Source organism: Pecten maximus, chromosome 16 (assembly GCF_902652985.1).
Source record: "Pecten maximus chromosome 16, xPecMax1.1, whole genome shotgun sequence".
Taxonomy (NCBI): Eukaryota; Metazoa; Mollusca; class Bivalvia; order Pectinida; family Pectinidae; genus Pecten; species Pecten maximus.
The window spans coordinates 13,739,134-13,760,984 of record NC_047030.1 but is presented as its reverse complement, the minus strand read 5'-3'; the positions used below and the strand labels follow the sequence as shown (position 1 = coordinate 13,760,984).

Here is a 21,851-nt window from a genome sequence, read left to right as displayed (position 1 = left end):
TACTGTGGTATTATTTCGGCATTATTTTTCTGTTGCATCTGTTCCATAAATGCCAAAACATCACAAAATAATATGGAGAAGTACAAAGTAGTGGGATACAGCAATACTTCAAACTGTCACATAAATTTGTTAACTTTTACTGAAGCCTAATTTATAATCTAAACATACAATCTCTGAAGGTTTGACATAAATAGTAACATTACTTTATACAAGTAACATAACCATTACTTCATACAAGTAGCATACCCATTACTTCATACAAGTATTATAACCATTACTTCATACAAGTAACATACCCATTACTTCATACAAGTAACGTAACCATAACTTCATACAAGTAACATAACCATTACTTCATACAAGTAACATAACCATTACTTAATACAAGTAACGTAACCGTTACTTCATACAAGTAACATAACCATTACTTCATACAAGTAACTACCATTACTTCATACAAGTAACATACCATTACTTCATACAAGTAACATACCCATTACTTCATACAAGTAACATACCCATTACTTCATACAAGTAACGTACCCATTACTTCATACAAGTAGCATACCCATTACTTCATACAAGTAACGTAACCATAACTTCATACAAGTAACATACCCATTACTTCATACAAGTAACATACCCATTACTTCATACAAGTAACATACCCATTACTTCATACAAGTAACGTAACCATTACTTCATACAAGTAACGTAACCATTACTTCATACAAGTAACATACCCATTACTTATTACAAGTAACATACCCATTACGTCATACAAGTAACGTAACCATTACTTCATACAAGTAACATACACAACCATTACTTCATACAAGTAACGTAACCATTACTTCATACAAGTAACGTAACCATTACTTCATACAAGTAACATAACCATTACGTCATACAAGTAACGTAACCATTACTTCATACAAGTAACGTAACCATTACTTCATACAAGTTACGTACCCATTACTTCATACAAGTAACGTAACCATTACTTCATACAAGTAACGTAACCATTACTTCACACAAGTAACGTAACCATTACTTCACACAAGTAACGTAACCATTACTTCACACAAGTAACGTAACCATTACTTCACACAAGTAACATAACCATTACTTCATACAAGTAACATACCCATTACTTCATACAAGTAACATACCCATTACTTCATACAAGTAACATACCCATTACTTCATACAAGTAACGTACCCATTACTTCATACAAGTAACATACCCATTACTTCATACAAGTAACATACCCATTACTTCACACAAGTAACGTAACCATTACTTCATACAAGTAACATACCCATTACTTCACACAAGTAACGTAACCATTACTTCATACAAGTAACGTACCCATTACTTCATACAAGTAACATACCCATTACTTCATACAAGTAACGTACCCATTACTTCATACAAGTAACATACCCATTACTTCATACAAGTAACATACCCATTACTTCACACAAGTAACGTAACCATTACTTCATACAAGTAACATACCCATTACTTCACACAAGTAACGTAACCATTACTTCATACAAGTAACGTACCCATTACTTCATACAAGTAACATAACCATTACTTCATACAAGTAACGTAACCATTACTTCATACAAGTAACATAACCATTACTTCATACAAGTAACGTACCCATTACTTCATACAAGTAACATACCCATTACTTCATACAAGTAACGTACCCATTACTTCATACAAGTAACATACCCATTACTTCATACAAGTAACATACCCATTACTTCACACAAGTAACGTAACCATTACTTCATACAAGTAACATACCCATTACTTCACACAAGTAACGTAACCATTACTTCATACAAGTAACGTACCCATTACTTCATACAAGTAACATAACCATTACTTCATACAAGTAACGTAACCATTACTTCATACAAGTAACATAACCATTACTTCATACAAGTAACGTACCCATTACTTCATACAAGTAACATACCCATTACTTCACACAAGTAACGTAACCATTACTTCATACAAGTAACGTACCCATTACTTCATACAAGTAACATACCCATTACTTCATACAAGTAACATACCCATTACTTCACACAAGTAACGTAACCATTACTTCATACAAGTAACATACCCATTACTTCACACAAGTAACGTAACCATTACTTCATACAAGTAACATACCCATTACTTCATACAAGTAACGTAACCATTACTTCATACAAGTAACGTAACCATTACTTCATACAAGTAACATACGCATTACTTCATACAAGTAACGTAACCATAACTTCATACAAGTAACATAACCATTACTTCATACAAGTAACGTACCCATTACTTCATACAAGTAACGTACCCATTACTTCATACAAGTAACGTAACCATAACTTCATACAAGTAACATAACCATTACTTCATACAAGTAACGTAACCATTACTTCATACAAGTAACATAACCATTACTTCATATAAGTAACGTACCAATTACTTCACACAAGTAACAGAACCATTACTTCATACAAGTAACATAACTATTACTTCATACAAGTAACATAACCATTACTTCATACAAGTAACGTACCAATTACTTCACACAAGTAACATACCCATTACTTCATACAAGTAACGTAACCATAACTTCATACAAGTAACATAACCATTACTTCATACAAGTAACATAACCATTACTTCATACAAGTAACATACCCATTACTTCATACAAGTAACGTAACCATAACTTCATACAAGTAACATACCCATTACTTCATACAAGTAACATAACCATTACTTCATACAAGTAACATAACCATTACTTCATACAAGTAACATACCCATTACTTCATACAAGTAACATACCCATTACTTCATACAAGTAACATAACCATTACTTCATACAAGTAACATACCATTACTTCATACAAGTAACATACCCATTACTTCATACAAGTAACGTAACCATTACTTCATACAAGTAACGTAACCATTACTTCATACAAGTAACATACCCATTACTTCATACAAGTAACATACCCATTACTTCATACAAGTAACATACCCATTACTTCATACAAGTAGCATACCCATTACTTCATACAAGTAACGTAACCATTACTTCATACAAGTAACGTAACCATAACTTCATACAAGTAACATACCCATTACTTCATACAAGTAACATACCCATTACTTCATACAAGTAATGTAACCGTTACTTCATACAAGTAACATAACCGTTACTTCATACAAGTAACATAACCGTTACTTCATACAAGTAACATAACCATAACTTCATACAAGTAACATACCCATTACTTCATACAAGTAACATAACCATAACTTCATACAAGTAACATAACCATTACTTCATACAAGTAACATAACCATTACTTAATACAATAATTTCAAAATTAAACATTTTTTGTATTTCTAGAACTTTGCAAATTTCTGACAATAAAACAATGTTAACTGAGATTCAGATTATAATCACATGCATACAATATGCAAAATTAATAGGTATTAGTATTGTTACATTTTACAATTTGACTCCTATAGGGCCAATAACATTCAGGTAGTGTATCACAATAATGGTAGTGTATAACTTTGTGTTAGACAATACATCTACAGATTAAGGCACTCATTAAAAATTCTCAAAACTTTTAAAGCAATCATTATATTTTTTTCTTTTAATTTGAACGACTTTGAACTGAAATCTTACCAGATACCAGAATGTGAGGTAATTTTTTTTCTCTCCATTTTTTTTATCAGCAATTTGTTTTAATCACATACTGTAAATGTTGTTATTTTGGGGCATTAGAAAGTTTTTTCCATTTAGCTGATGGTGGATTGGGGCATCAACACTTTTTCCTAATAGCTATAGAATCTGTAATAAGTACAAAGATATAGCACAATGATCCCACCGCAAACAGTGCAACAATTACCAAAAATATCTACGTTTACAGTCCATCAAACCCTTCTTTTTCCAGATACCACTTTAGTAATGCGAATAAATTAACGATTTTCTTACACGTTTCCTTGTGTGCATTATGTAACCAGGTGATGATTTTTGTTAACAATATCCGGCAAAATGAATGCAAAAGAAAAATCAAAATTATGTTCATTGCAATTGAATGGAGGCCACAGTGTAATCAAAACTACCTTCTATTCAGGCATTAATTTTAAAGTAACTTTGTGGATTTCAATGTAATCAATAAGTTTTTAACAATGAATACTGATAATTGTGAAGTACAACTATTTCCTGAGATTTAAATAAAATATTTGTACCTTCTAAAATAATGAATAGATCTGTTTCCATGGGCAGTGACAGCTTATATTTCTTCTGAAATGGTGATCTTTAACTAATAACTTTAGATAAATGCTATAAATTTTCGCAATTCAAGCTTGGATTGTGAATTTTTCTTTTTATTAAAGTGCATTTCAAGCAATTATATTGGTTTCAAGTGTTTGCTTTTTAACTGAACGCAAATACTTTCTTTACAGAATTTGTGATGCTTATAAAGTTACCAGATACATATGCTTCAAGTAGGGTGCATGTAGATCTGGCCAACCAACTTTAAAGCCACTCAAGGTCTTGAAATATCCCTGAAATCTTATGTAAGCAATTTTTGGAACATCTACACTTCACACAGTGTAATTTGTTATGCTTTAATTTTTTTTTAATTTTCTTGCGGTCTACAAGTTTGTAAGAAAAAATGTGATTTGCTTTAGAATTAATTGTCACCTTTGAGTTCAAACATCAAAATCATTCTACTAATTTTTCAATGCCACTGACAAAGATAATCAAAGTTCTCCAATGCCAAAGACCATGATTCAAGGCTTTTCAGGGCCACTGACAATGCAGAATTCAAGGCTTTTCAAGGCTCTGGCAATACAGGATTCAAGACTTTTAAAGACCAATGGCAAGGATACAAAACTTTCTAAGACCAATTGACCAGGATTCAAGACTTTTTAAGACTGATGACCAGGATTCAAGACTTTTCAAGACCACAGACCAGAAGTAAAGATTTTTCAAGACCAATGGCAAGGATACAAGACTTTTCAAGACCAATGGCAAGGATACAAGACTTTTCAAGACCAAAGGATTCAAGGTTTATCAGAACTGTATGCACTCTGAGGCAGTAAAACATTAGATACATAGTACTGAAACTTAAAAAATGGCAATCTTGACCTTAAAATATACATGTGTATGTACATGTATATATATTTATATTAATTTAATGGACAAGAAGACATCATGACCAAGGAATAAACATTACACTGTTTCATCTTTCTCTACAGGAACGAAAGACATTATTGACTCAGTTCATTCAAAAACAATAAGTCTGGTGGCACATATCATAAAAAATTGATTGAAATAGATAAAAAATATATCCATAATACCAATAAATAAACAAAAAAGCAAAAATATATAATCTAAAAATAGTACATCTCACACTGATTTTTAGACTATAAAAATCATAGTCTTGACATATTCAATTAATAACAATCAACAATCTAAAAATAGCACATCTTATGCTGATCTTTAGACTACAAAATCATAGCCCATAAATTATGCAATAAGATCGGTTTAATCAACAATCCAAAAATAGCACATCTTATGCTGATTTTTGGACTACAAAAGGATAGTCCAAAATAACAATATCTAAAAATAGCACTTCTTGCGCTCATTTTTAGACTACAAAAAACATAGCCTAAAATAACAAGATATATGTCTTAACTTACTGTGATTGACTTCCTGGGTACATGTGATTAAAAAATACAAAAGAAAGAAAAAAACACACACCTGCAGCACACACAATAACAAACTGAATGTAGGCAAAAGCCACAAAGGGCCTGCATCTCTCACAAAAATCAAGTTAACTCTTAATTAGATCAAATTGCTATAATATTAAATCGTGCATCTTCTAAAATCCGGAAACCAAATATATGAAGGTTATTTTGAAAGATAAACTCTTAATTTATGAGGAAATGAAGAAGCAATCAATTTTGAAAAGCATAGTTAGAAGGAAAACATATATACAATATATACATAATATTCCAACCAGCACTTTCCTATCATTTCCAAGCAGTGACTTGAAACATGTAAGTTGATACTGGTCAAAATCAAACAAAAGTACACATCAATTATTCAATTGAGAAACGAAAAGAAGGAAAATGAGAGAGTGAAACATCACAAAAGTTGCTATAAATCTTTATGTATAGTTTTTGGTTTCCTTTCTTTTTTGGAAAGATTTGTTCTGTACATTGTAACCTACCTAATATTCAAAACCTGAAAGTACATATTAACATAAAACACTATAACTGATAAACAAAACATTGCAACATCTGAATGGCACATATAACTGGACTATTTAAGTTACCATGAAACACTTTTTTCAGACATTTCCATCAACTGTGAGAGTAAGCTATGAATGTGAACAGGGATCATCTCAAAAATTCAAGTAATATTCTAAAATCTTTTGAAATAAGCTGGGACTTGATATGATAAGGCTTTCATTCTAATGTTTCGTTAAAACAAAACACCAAATTAGTTAGAGACATAAAGCAAAGCACAGCACCATAAAATGTTCAAACTTCCCTTTCCCTATGTGGGTTATACATCTCGTTGAAATTGTAAACTATTTTTTTTTTAACAACAAGCTATATCAACTTTATCAGTTTTGTTGACCCAGACGGAATTCTGCTATGCCCGGTTTTACAGTGGGAGGAAACTGGAGAACCCGGGGAAACCAAAGTGGTCGGGCATGTGACCCTAAACCTTTTCATGTCTGATCGGTGGAATCTTACCACAGCCGCCTACGAAAAATGCAAGTGTGTTACCACTGTGCCACTCAACCACACACATGTATTTGAAGAGTTGGAGACACGTGACCGAACACAATTCACTGACACTACCAATAACACTAGACACTTAGTCACATACAGTCACAAATGAGTTATCTAGACAGACACTTGATATTCACTTATTCTCGTCACCAATGGTCAATATATAGATTTATATTTTTTCTATAGTTTATGTGATGATAATGATTACAATAAAAGAGTTGTACATATGGCTTTTTTAGCTTTCATAAGCTAAGGGAGATAATCCAAATTTAAATCCTTTCTTACACATGCACCAGATTTTTAAAATACAAGTTTGTGGATTTAATCAAATGTTCATACAAATATCGGCATATCAAATTCAAGGCATTTTCAAGCTTTTATAATTTTTTCCTTTTATTTTTTTGTAAAACTTTTTTTTATATTAACTGGTAAGTTATTTTCGGAAGTTCTTTTTTTCAATTTTTTCAATTTGGAATCGTGTAAAAAAAAAAGAAGATATATATGAGATATAAATATCTCATCATGTACATCAAAAATTTTCAAAATATGAAATTATAATCTTAAAATTTAACGTGAAAAGCATAATACTGAAAAAGTAAGAGGCTTACATGTATACTTTCATTATACGATACCGAACAAAAACATTTAAACCTTGATTACAAAAACACACATTTTTCAATCTACAAAATTTAAACATTTTCACATACAGACATGATGTACATTATCAGTCCGTGAGATCAGGCGTTACCTGGGTGTCAGTATAAGATTGAGAGAGACCAGACAGGACATTTTTATCCTCATACTTGCTAATTCGACCACACTAATCAGCACACAATTGGCACTCTACATTTGTCGGTCTTCAAAAATTGTAAGCATTTTCTTCCAGGTAAAACAACATTGTCCAAGTTCAAAATATTTCACCGAATATTTTCTATAACCCCCATCCCACCACCTTGGGGCTATGAATTTCTTCAGCTTTAAGCTAAACCTATGCTGCTAGACATAGAATGAAACAGAAAAGAGTTTATTCATCTTTTCATGCGAGATCCAGGAGAAAGCTCAATATTCCTACACAATCACCAAAAGAAATTGAAAGTTGCTCTCACATAGATATTGGTCATGCACACAGAGATAGACAGACACCCAGGTGCCAGTTACACATATATCTTATTTTCTTATTGGTACCATATTTGCAATAATTAGCGCCCTTGGCAATAAAAAAAGGAAGAAGACTAAAAAATTCTGTGAGACATTTGGCCCCAAAGATACCTACATTACTTTTGTTTAATACAAGCATATGGCATCACTATCCACTACTAAATGTATGTCCCTTAATGTCCCATGAATTACCCATGAGCACAAAACCTATTTCCACCACTAATTTTTCTTTGATACAAACAGGTGTCATAGAAACCCTTTTAATTGACAGAATGTACTGTATCGAATGAAACTGATAATGCCAACATACATATGAAACTTGGGAAATAGAAAAAAATTGAATCTAAAATAGAAATAACAAAAATTGACATATCTAATGCATGGCAGCTGGGCTGAGAGAAAACTTGTATGTTAATCCACAGGCAAAGAGGTAATAATTGTTATTAATTATATTCAGTTGGTCCAGAATAAAAAAGTGGAAAAGTTCTTTTATATCAATAAAAAAGAGAGTTATTGGGGAGGGGCACTAACTATTGCAAATACACTAAGTAAGATAACAAGCGTCGGCATCAGATTAGTATCAATAGTAAAAAATATTAGCCTCTATGCTTACTACATCAACAAGGCTTATCACTTATAGGATTGGATGATGCATCGACTGTGGAACAGAAGAGGCTTATCTATATTAGAACTGTTTTAAAAGGGAGAGTCTGATTGGTCGACGATCATAGTCTGTATAGTCACAGAGCTGTTGACCCATCAGATTGCCCGTTGCAAAACCTCTCCAAAATATATAGCCTACTTTTCTTCCACAGTCAATGCATCATCGGCTATCACAACCGCTTCTCATCTTTTAATCATTGTCACACGACGAAAGAATAAAATGTGTTGATATTTAAGAATTTTAAACCAAGATACATTACTGAAGCTTGTGTGCCTTTGATAGTTTACTCGGATTGAACTTAAATTAAAAGTGAATCGAAGCTCACCCCCACTTTTGACATTTCAAGTGTTACACCTTGTTGATAGAGTAGGAGTAGGGACTAATATTTCTATCAATACTAACCAGATGTAGACGCCTGTGGTCAGATCTGTTGTTATAGCATGCACCTTTCTGTGTAGCTTGACTGTGAAAACATGTTCCTAAAATTCAAACTGTGATAATCTACAAAATATTTTAGCGGACAAATTCTATCACTGTCACGACGTCTGCAGAGAGGAATGTCTGTAGTAACATCACGGCCATTGAAAAGCACACGCAGAAAATACTTTTTCTTCTGATTCTCTGTTGTTGACAAGAGTTCAAAGACAAGACGTGACCCTGGACGTGGAAATTTGTCTAATTTATACTCTATGGCTGTCAACACTTGAAGCATGAACTCCTCATTACTGGTGTAAACGAAAAACCTTGGAGACCTCACAGGATGAAAGTTCTTAAAGGTCTGCAATAATGAATTCAGAAATGGATAAGCATGGAAACGACTGTGTTCAATGTTAGGAATGTGGTTCATCCATTTCTTCATATGCTTGTCTACGGCCTGAAAAAAATTAATAACATGTGACCTGGATACATTCCAGCAACGGTTACCACGACAACCTATCGAGGGAAGAGATTCATCACATATCAGAGGAGAAAGCTGACCAAATGCTTCTACAGCACTGGTATGTCTTTTTGAGAAATTGTCAAAAAAATTACTGAATGACTGGTCAGGATGTTCAGGTTGGTATTCTTGTATGTGAGTGGAGACATTGTCCAAAGAAAAAGAAGCAGAGCGAGCTATACGTGGACACTGACAGTCAGTCTGTGACATGTCACACAGATTGTTTGTTACTTTTTCAATATTTACTCTGTGGAGGTGTTTCTGTGGAAGAAAACCAGAGAGGAAAGACAGTGTTGAATGGAATGAACTGGCATCCTGTCCACTCATAACTTTTATCCATTTGTTGGAATGATATAATTCTAATTTAGATTTAAACGATTCTAAATAGGTTCCCCGTAGGTATCTTCCATGCTGGCGTAACTTTGCCATGCCAAGAGGAGATAACTGCCCTGGGGGACATTTCTTTTCATGTGATATGGTGTGATTGATAAATTTTGTAAGTGCCTTGTTTGCTCTGATATAACGATTGACTTTATTTGGAAAATCTTCAAGTGGTCCAGAGCCATAGGAGTTGTAATTGCAGTCAGCCAGTGGAATGTCAGGATGGACTTGCTGTGGAGTTGTCTCCCCTGATGACAAGATAACATGAACTTGCTCCAAAGTATATATTTCCTTCATATAGACATCTGCAATACAAAAAAAATATATTTGACAAATAAGAAAGCAGTGAACCAATTAAATAAGTACATTGTGTACATGTCAGCTATACGACATTGGGCTTTTTGAGGGCTGATACTGGGTTCTATTTTTGATTGAAATTCTTTCAAAAATTTTGAGCTTTCCACTTGAAAATTTCCTTCCTCATTCACCAATTTTTTTCCAAAAATAAGACAAGAGGCCCATGGACCTTAACAGTCACTTGAGAGCTGACATCTATGCAAGTAGCTGATGTTCTGTTTTCAGACTTTAACACATCTGATTACAGTTACCTTGAAAGTAGGTCAAGGTAATTCATTTGAACAAACTTGCATTTTTTTTTGGTAGCCCTTCATCCATCACTCTACTGTCCCAATATCATGACCCTGGACCTCTTGGAGAAGTTGTTTAAATGGAAATGGTGACATCAGACAGATGGATGTCGGACACCGCCATTAAAACTAAAAGCTTGCTTTTGGGCAGGTGAGCTTAAATTGGGTTATTTTAGAACTTCAGATTTCAATCAGCACAGTAACTAATCATAACAAACCATTGCAGCCAAGGTTAATCTTTCTGCCTAAGCTAGCTGCTATATATATTGCTGTGCTCTGTGATTGACTCAATTACGTGTCAAAAGTTAAAATTTCACTGCTTATAGATCTATTAGATTCTGATATTGACATCATTGGCAATTTATTTTATCCAAAAACATGTATTTGGTCAGTAAAGGAAAATCCCACATGACACCGGGACATCTACCTAGCTTACAATATGTATACTAACACTTAAATAGAAGGAGTTATTATTTAGCACAATTATAAAATATATGCAGATAAAATTTTAGACATTCACAAATATTTTAAAAACAAATTTAAGTTTAACCAATTTTCAGTTCATACTGACGCATATGTCAGTTATTTAAGTGCATTTGAATGTTTTTAAATTATGTTCATGCTCTTTCCATGTCGGAGATCTTCAAAGATTACATTTTTTGCTTTTAATTATAAAACATGATTTTTAACATGTACTCTTGGTTACTGTAAAGCTAAAAATACTTTATCCTACCTCCTTGGGCCCTATTTCATCATATATATATGACATTTTCCCTAAGGACTATATATTATAAATAATTTATTACCCTTAGATAAATCTACCAATATTGAAAATGTCAAGAGTAATTTCATAGACTTGTTTTACCGTTCAGATGAAAGATATTTTATAGCAAATTTATCTTTAGATAAATATAAAAGAAAAAACCCCATTAATTATAGAGTTAGCTATAGAGAGGATATGGGGTTGAACTTGATGACATGATCACACCAGAGTTTGAGTACTGTAGTTTGTTATAATAAGCGCGCAGTAACCGATTCAATCTCATCCTGTTGTTTCGATCTTGATGTCAACTAAATGATTGTGATGTCTCCAGGGGCTTGACTTAGGCAAACAAGCTGCTAAAGAACAGCATATTTCAGCCCTTCTATTCACAGATTGTGGATACAAGAGGCCCAGAGTGTTTGCAACAATAGCTTACAAGGATATTTCATTGACCTTGACAGTTAAATATATATCATTGAAAATATTTCCCCATTTAGGGATCTGCCTCTTGATTACATGACCATCCATCCTTCTGTCACCAGCAGTGTACACATCTCATGAACCACTGGGGCCGCTGTGGCCGAGTGGTTAAGGTGTCCCAACACTTTATCACTAGCCCTCCACCTCTGGGTTGCAAGTTCGAAACCTACGTGGGGCAGTTGCCAGGTACTGACCGTAGGTCGGTGGTTTTTCTCCGGGTACTCCGGCTTTCCTCCACCTCCAAAACCTGGCACTTGAACTGAAGGATGTCTAAGGTTTACCTCTATTTCCTACTGCCCTTCCTTTAAAGTCTCCACCACCCAAGGATGTTGCAGACGATCTGCTCAAACTTTTTTTAATTAGACTGCCTTGCAGGTAGAGTATAAGTAAGTATTGTACCTTATGTCCCCACTGCATGATTCATATTACCTGGCAACTAAGTTTTGGATGTTATCATATCTCTCAAAAAAACTTTTCCAAAAAAACTATTTTCTTTCTAATTTCTCCGTTGAAACTGCTTCATTTTTGGTAAATCTTTAGAGAAAAGTGCACTCCTGTCATAGTTTGAGGAATATATATATGTTAAGAATTCTGTCCCTTGGCCGAGACAATTTGCTCGTTTAAAGTACAATGATCATGTACATGTGAGGTGTCACACTTCTGTGTTCAGAAGTGACATTTCGATCAGGGGGCATCGCCCTTAAAATTAAAATAAATTACAAACTTAAATCCTCTTCATGCTGCCTGGATGCTACAGAATACAGATCTGATAGCAATTAGAATGGGAAAGGTTTTAAAAATGTTTTTATCTGTTAACTTATCCATGATGCAGTTTGACTTTTGGTCTTTAATTGTACATTGACCTAGACTGGTAGAGTGACATGCTGTTTATTTGTTATTGTTTATGTTGATACACTACTGTCATAACATTCACAACATGTTGACATACACCTCATACCAGTGAAGTTTTTACTGTTGAAGTAGGCCATCGGACATCTATATAGACATAAATATAGGTGGACAGGCCGGTGCTCTGATAACACATCAGTCTCCAGTTATAGATATGTCATAAACATGTCAGCTGTCAATCATTCCTACATAACTTCCATATCTAGGTTACATGACCCTACCAACAGAGCTACAAAGCCACTGGTGGAAGCTATATATCTCTTCTATGTACTATCTAAAGCTATTTTCTCAAGCATTTTCAACTTCTTCAGGGGTAGAATTTAACTTTTTTAGTAACTCGCACGTTTTTGCGAGTGGATAAAATTTTAACTCGCAAAATTACAAACTTACTCGCAATTTTGGAATTATGTGTTAACATTAAATATAACAGATGTTTCATGATAAATAATCTTTACTTTTCAGAACCACAAACAAAAGAACAGTTGCTTCAAATGAAGTTTTTATTTGAGCCAAAATACAATTAATTTTTGTTTTGTTTTTTGTTTTATTCAACTCACTGTTCATATAAGCCAGGGTATACTCCCTTCAAATATCATCAACTTCAAGATCAATGAATATTGAAGGATTTTGATCCTATATATTACTTACATCTTATAATTTATTTTCAAGAGAACAAAAAATCAAAAAAATCAGTCATTTCATTTGATTTAATCACGTATGATTTCTCATAATATCTTTGACTAATAATGAAATAAGTATTAATTCTATCTAATTAAAATGCTATTCCCTGTCCATCATGATTTTACAACATATTCGTGATATTGAAAAAAAAAACCCGAATTTTTTCGTTTAAAAATTTCATTTTGTTTTTGTCATATCTGAAGTTGACTTGTTAAATTAGAAAATGGACAATACAGTAAGTGCTGATAGAATTTCAAGTAAGAACAAAATATTTACTGATAATGACTTGTCGGGACTATATTCTTTGCAAGTTTTGCAATAAATTTCAATAACGTGCACATGATCATCGTCAAGGTTTTTTCCAGGTCAATATGCAGTTCTTATTTCTCGACAGTTTGTTTTGTTGGCCTTGGGATGCATGTCACTTTTTTCTTAGGAGTTGGGCTACTTTCTCTACATGTGTCCTTGCTCTCATTATTTTCGCCGATCTTTTCATTTGATGTTCCGGCAGCGGCTGACTTAAAAAAATTGATTATATCAGCCATGCTAGCGAGACGTCACGCTTTGTTTCTCGGAAACTCTCGTTTCTTTTCCATTACAATATATTCATGTATATCGTAGTCTTTGAGACGCTTAAAACTAACGAGTGCTGTGTACAAGCGTCACCAAGATAATGCATTGTCTGTGTGTCGGTTTTTGCTTAAAGTTTTCGTCGATGTTTTACTATGTGTGTCTGTTTTACCAGGATTTATATGCACTCGCAGAAAAATGCGAGTACCACAATTTTCTACTCGCAAAATGAAAAATCAGCTCGCATTTAGCGAGTGTGCGAGCGTTAAATTCGAACGCTGCTTCTTATTCTGATGCATCTCAATTTTTCAATGGATAGGTTGAATGAAAGGTTTGGTTTTTAATCAGTTTTTCTACTAAAACGCCTTAATAATTATATTAATTGACACTAATTATAAGCTCACAGCTTTCAAATATACTTTTTAGGCAATCTCAAGTTACAAAATACATGTATTATACATATTTCATATCTAATGAAGAAAAAAATAATAATTAGATCTGATGCACAATTTTACTAAATTATTTTTATCATCATTTCCCTTGTGATTTTCTTAAATATCGTGTTTAACTTTAAGTTTGATTTCTTTTCTTCCATTTCATTTCTAAGGAAACTTTGTCTCAAATATTTTGTCCTGTGATTGTATATTTCATGATGTTTCCATTCCACAATGACATTAATACAGGTTAAAAGTGATAAAAGCAAAGTGAACAGGGCTTATATTGAGAAACCCTTTATCAATAAAATCTGTCCAGGTGACAATTAAAGATATAACAAAATGAAATCGAAAAAAAATATAAAGGCAATAATATGATATTCATCAATGGAAAACTGAAATAACCACAAAAATCTAAACAAATGTAACTTGATGACGTGTGCTGTTATGGTGTGAGTATGAACTATGGTATTTATCTGCATGTGTCCTCAGGTTCATGCAATATTGTGTATACAAACTTTAAATTTCAAAAAGGTCAAGTGCTACTTTTCACCTTTAACCTTCACCAATAACCACCAAAATATAATCAGGTAAAGATCTTGATAATGTGATGCAATCGTGTGAATATGAACAAATTACTACATCTGTCGAGGGTTTGGTTTAGTTTGGTTTATTAAGTTTAACATCCTATTAACAGCCAAGGTCATTTATGGACAAGCCTGGTTTTGGAGATGGATGAAAGCCGGAGTACCTGCAGAAAATCCACCGACCAACAGTCAGTACCTGGCAACTGCCCCATGTGGGTTTTGAACTCGAAACCCAGAGGTGGAGGGCTAGTGATAAAGTGTCAGAACACCTTAACCACTCGGCCACCACGGCCCCAGGGGTGCATGAGATATGTACACAAAGTTATCATGGATGCACAGACAGACGGACGCACAGACATGTGATTACTTATTAATCAATACCTCTCCCTCTTACCAAAGGGGGGAATAAATAAATATATGTTGATTGTTACCAACCTTCCATTCCTAAGGCCGGAACATTAGGCAGGTGACAATGATCGGCAACCCGGCCATCCCTGAGAAATTCTCCTGCTTTATTTTGGTCAATGTGTAATAAGTCGAAAGAACCGTTGGAGGTTGATCGCCGGAATATATGGTGTGGTAGTTTTGTGTCAGATACTGATGACAGCTCATCATCCATGGGTCCAAATACATACAGAAATGTTGAAGTAAAAACTGGAAAGGCAAAAAAAGAAAATCTGTAGTTATTAGAAGGGTGTGAGGTGTATACTTTTGGACTTACAAGCTTCCCAAAAACTGATCCCAGAAACTTTGAAGTGGGGTGGGACACCAACGCCCACGCCAGGGGTACAGCATTAGCTCACGATTACTTGTAACCGGTGAGCTAAAAATGACCTTTTTTTCATTTACATACTTTTATACAGAGAACCAATTTAGATCAGTTGGTTTAGAGCCTGCATGCAGATTTTTATAAAGGCAGATCATGATCAGTGAGATAAGGGACATTGTATGTTTAAATTAGCACACCCATCCTCTTATGAGTAGGTGCACTTATTAGGTCAAATATGGTATAATTGATGGACAGAAGTAGCTGTAATAGCAGTAAAAATCAATTAAACAACATTATCCTTATATAGGCAATAACGCATGCATGTATACATGATACATGAGACATGCGACATGAGACATCTACCCGGATGATATTTTTTCTAGGAGATTTATGAATGTGCTGCCATGTATGACCTGTTATATCTATAATCTATGGTCTAATTAAAGTATTTTCGATCTATTTCGTGACATTATATATCCTGTCTTGGAACGTTAACGGAAGTCAACCTAAAATCATTTAAATGTATAATATAGAAAATTTCATACTGATTCATGATTTAATATTGATATAATTTGACATTTGGTATTTAAATACACAGTAAAAATTCTTAATTCATTTTCACACCGACACGTCTCGGTGATTTTAACATCATACGATATGAAACATAACATATTTACAGCAACAAACAAAATTTTTTACATGATTCAGGTTGATAGAAATATTAAAATTTACTGAAATGTTAGGACATACCGGTATGTACAATGTATTTGACGACGGAGGACAATTTTTTTACTCATGACAGGACCGAGCTTTTAACTCGCAATCTATCTCACCTAACATTTAATAGCAGCCTAGCCAGAAATACTTGTAATTTACACTACTCAACTTTCTTAAAAAAGAATGTTTCAATTGTGCAGCGATGGTGGACCCCGATAGCCTGACAAATATTGGTGACAAACTGTCTACTATAGATAACATGAATACCTGGCTCACCATATTATGCAACATGGATTGAATATTTTCCGATATTTGATGCAGTAGTATTACATCAGGAAATTAAAATTTTAAACCTTTGCATCAACAACACAGAGTGCATATATGCTCCATTGTATAAACAATGAGTTAAAGTGCAGAATTAAACGATGAAATCTGCACATTACAAAAAACCCAAACAAACAGATGTCGTGACTGTCCAAATGTTTCTGAAATCAGAAGCCCCAACAGTAGCCTACACTAAAAGGTCAATGCCAAATTCTCATTTTCATATCAACATTTCTATCATATCTCAAATGCTGAAAATCCCCAGGTAATAAACAAACATAATACTGGCCCTGGGAAGTATTTTGATATACATAAACCTGAATTTTCAGTAGAATAGTACAAAATTGCATGTTTTTCATGGTTATTGATTTAATTAGTTTCCTTTCCGCCAACTCCCATAACTGTCCTTCCATTATGCAATTTAATTTTTGTTCATATTCAAATATTGATATAATTTGACAGTTCAAATACAGAGAACATTTACTCATAGACACCGTGTCGCAGCAAGATAACTTTATGAATCATGCGCAAGCCCTGATCACCAGGAGTCGAACTCACGATCTTCGGCACTCAATCACTCAATCAATGTTATATATCTGTATACGGGCCATTTATAAGCAATCTTTCCTTCAGTTTGGACCCATAAACAATAACTTTACTTCCTTGTGGTATATAAGACATCAATGACCGACTGAAAAGTTTCATCAGTAACTTACAAACATAAAACTAGGTCTTTGTTAAAATCAGACTACATGTAAAGGATAGGGCAGTGCAGTTCACATGTCCATCAGCCATGAGGAATTGAAATTTAATACAGTATAAACTTTACACATTAACCTGTATTTCAAGGAAGTGTTTTGCTGATTTTCTTGATGATTTTAACATTTGTCTCATCACCTGCCAATATGAACTAGTTTAATTCATGTACTGACCGACCATGTCGTTGTTTGGGGTTATTGATCAATCATTCACTTTGTTTAAATAATTTTTGTTGCAAAACTTCAAATATAAAACATTTATTTTATTTTGCCAGCCATAAAAACTGCAGTGTTTTGTTTACATTTATACACATTATATCATACCTGTCAAGGGTCAAATGTTGACAAACTGGAGATCTCCAGTTTGAGGACTTTCCTCAAACTGGAGATTAAATTGCGCGCAGCGATATTTTTACTAAACATACATGTACTGGATTCATCAACAAAAAACACAAATTAATTGATTAATAGTATTCAATTTGATAACAAGTAAATGCAGCTGAGTTATTATAACTTGTAATGAATAGTATATGAAACTACTGAACAGTAATTATAAATGAAAGTAGGATCAAAATCTCAGGAGTCAGTGACTCTCAGTTGTAAAATCATTATAGAGTCAAATAAAAATACTGAGATGAATTGTTTTCAAATGTATACTGATATATTTATATATATACGTCAATGTTGAATTAAATAAAATGTAGCATATTCAAAAACATTAGTTCAATTGAATTTACCTTCCAATGATTCCATATATTGAATCAATAATAATTTTTTTAAATAATATAAATATAGAAATTGAAGGCTTTTCTTTCTAAATCAAATCCATGGGTTTCATTGAAAAAAAAAGAATGAAGTATCTTTCTTTTTTTAGTTATGTTATTTCCCAGAAAACAATTGTCTAAAATTAGGAGAGAGAAAAAAAAATATCCTGAAAAATTTGTCCATTTCCGGATTCATTTTTAGAATATTCATCACAACAATCATGGCCACCGTCAACAGCATGCATATGGTGGCTATTTTTTTGAGAGTCTGACTGCAGTTCTTTGCCAACATTCTTAAATCAATAAAAAATATAATGATTTGTTGGCAAATGTGGCTAGTTTAGGGTTTGTTTAACTTCTTTGGAAAAATCTACGTTGCAAATTAAACAGCTTATTTTACTACAGGTATGTTGATTATTGAAAACTTCACCTGAGACCCCATTTGGTGACAATCAGGGTTTGTCACAGTTGACAAACACTTTTAATTAACCCTAAGGGGTCAATTAGTGTCACTGACCATAGCTAATATGCCCTTTGTTGAGTCTGTGTATTCACTATAGGACAACGTTTTAAGGCTTAAAATATAAATACACACTAGTTTTAGTCAGAATTTGAAGCCTCAAATTGATGCACTTCATGTCCGAGATACTTGGGCCAAGCGGGAGAAAACTGGAGAATTTAATAAAATTTGGGACCTGCGCGGGTCATTAATTTCCAACTGGAGAATTTGATTTTTGCATTGAATATTCTAGAGTCTCCAGTCCAATGAGGGAAACTTGACAGGTATGTTATATAGCTACAACAAAATATCAGAAGGCAAATATAAGCAATAAATACTGCATTGATACAAAAATCTGAATGTGTAATATATATAAAAAAAAAACATCAATATTATCAATTTTGAAAATTTGTATCTTGTCACACAATTTGCATCATTGAGCAGGGCTTTTTTTCGCTACTTTGGGAATTAATGGGGCCTATGGCTTTGGTATTGGGGGGAAATGTGCAGCAACATGCAGCTGGTAAATTGGGAAAAATGAACATAATGGTAAAAATAACAAGTAAACACAAATATGGATCTATGCTATATTTATTTAGACTCTAGAGCATTATCTCCCTTTATCAGGCCAGAATAACCAATAAAACGTAGACGGGACGGCACCATCTGGATTTGTGAAGACAATTTTTTTATAGATCATTCGATTGGGAATTTTAACTGGTCGGATTAGAAAAAAATTTCAAATTTTGCCGTGGGGAATGGGGCCGACATTCCGCCCAAATATATATATATGTCGGCCCCCCAAAAAAACCAATAGAGCATACTGTTAATGAACAGTGACAGATTTTCTTTTTATAATAATTAATTCACATCTTCATGTTCATATAACAGCCAAATCCAATTATCATTGTTCATAAGGTGATCTACTATATATAAAAAGGACAAAAAATGTCAACTGATATGTTGCTTTAATCATATGCAGTGTTAACGTTGTGCCAAAACTGTATTATATGTACAGTATAAAGAGATTACATTATTGTATCATAATTTCAAGGTGTTTCTTCATGGGGAAAATTGCTTTTCAACCATTTTGTATGGGTTTTAATAAAAAATATACCAAAATCCCACTCCATTAATTATTTGATTCTGACTTTAATTTTGGAAATGACATCAGTGAAAAACTTAGATAAAAATGTTTGGGATCAAAGTTACAAAGAACATTTCAGTTTTTATGGACATAAAGTTATAATTAATACTGCAATACAAATCTCTTGTCCCAGATTGATTACACGAATGCAGTCTGGTATCCAAGCAAATGTAAGCACATTGATTTAATTGAAAATGTTCGCAGAGCAACAAGATGCCTACTAACCTGGACTACAAAATTTATCTTGTGAGGAATCGAAAGGTTAAAAAATTACCAACATTATCATATAGGCATATATATACAAGGAGACATGATTGAAGTTTAAAAAATGATAAGTGGAGTTTACATCAATGAATGCTGCACCTCCATAAAAATTGAGGTCAGATAATTATAAGTCCACCAAACATAATGTAATAGGACATTAAAAAATGTTTCCACAAAGAGCTACATAATCATCACTGAGAAAAATCATCTTACTATAAGAGCAGCATATACTTGGAACTTTCTACCAGAGGCTGTGATATCTGCCCCAAATTTAATACTGACTTATTTAAATTTAAACATATAGACTGGATACATTTTTGGGAAAATCAAGATATTACAGTTTACCAAATAGAGCTGAATTGTACAAATATGAACAGTTTAGATAACTAATTTAATGAAACTGAACAACTTCATAAAAACACCATAAATGTGTACTTACATATCAGATAATTTTATAGTACGTACTATTATGTACATGTACATGACATGTATCATGTGATTGCGAGTGAAGAGGATTATTTAATCCTGTACTGAAAATAAACTTAAACTTACAGATGGAATCAATGTTATGGTAATATAGAGCTCGTGATTATAGTTTTTTTTAATCTGTTCGTCCACAAAAAAAAGTATGTTACATATACTGTACAGTGTACAGCACCTCTGCAAATGTTATGCACGTAAACTACCGGTTTATCTAGATAGTAAAATTTAAAGTTACAGTCGACTATTTTGCTAAAATCGAGTACTTACCTACAAAAAGTCCTGTCAACACTGCAAAAATATACAAAGCATGCCTTCTTTTATTGACGCTGTATTCAGTTTGTATATTTGGCCGAATCGAATCATTTTCGTCAATGAAGAATGCGAACGATCTGTGTCTTGCAGGCTTTGCTGTGTACCGATCAGGTCGACTATCCATACCTGGTGGTTATAACGCATCCTTCTCATGTCTAAACACTATATTGATACCTAACAAGAAGCAACTACCATGTGACAAAAGTACATATTACAACGAACATGTCACTCAGTTTTTCACACGACTAGTTGGCGTACGTGACAATTCACAGTGTCGCTTAGCCCACGCGTTCTGTTCAAAGTGTACAGTAGTAAGAGTCAACTTCAACACCTTCTTATTTCATATCACCACTGGGATCCCTAGTTCCATTGCAATTATGCTACCGATAAAAAAAAGTCTTCAGTTACCATGAAATTTGACTAAACATGTGAACCACATGCCTGCCGACCTTCATTTTCACAGGAAGTGGCGTCGACGTCTGGAATAAGCGTACGCCGGACCTGAACGCGTAGTCTCACTAATTACCAACAGGAACCGACAAGAACCGACAAGAAACTAGATTTAGGAAATAGGAAATATTGAGCCGACAAGAAAAATAGACCTACCGACAAGAGGCTGCACATTACCGACAAGAAAGAAAATAAAACATAAAACACATCTTATTTATTAATAAAATATTTGATTTGTTTATCTATTAGTTATTTATTATCTATTTGGATTGTTTTGTTGTCTAATGAAAGTAA

The 21,851-nt window shown here is 33.4% G+C and overlaps 1 protein-coding gene across 1 annotated transcript; it reads right to left on the bottom strand.

Annotated features, from left to right (window-relative positions):
• Nucleotides 1-802: 802 nt before the first annotated feature.
• Nucleotides 803-21,571, bottom strand: LOC117344929 (2-phosphoxylose phosphatase 1-like). The gene is made up of 3 exons (XM_033907813.1): nucleotides 21,063-21,571; nucleotides 15,506-15,724; nucleotides 803-10,304 (listed from the first exon to the last, which is right to left on the bottom strand). Exons 1-3 carry the CDS (start codon nucleotides 21,229-21,231, stop codon nucleotides 9,115-9,117), a joined length of 1,578 nt encoding a protein of 525 aa, XP_033763704.1. The 5' UTR covers nucleotides 21,232-21,571; the 3' UTR covers nucleotides 803-9,114.
• Between the last annotated feature and the right edge of the window lie 280 nt (nucleotides 21,572-21,851).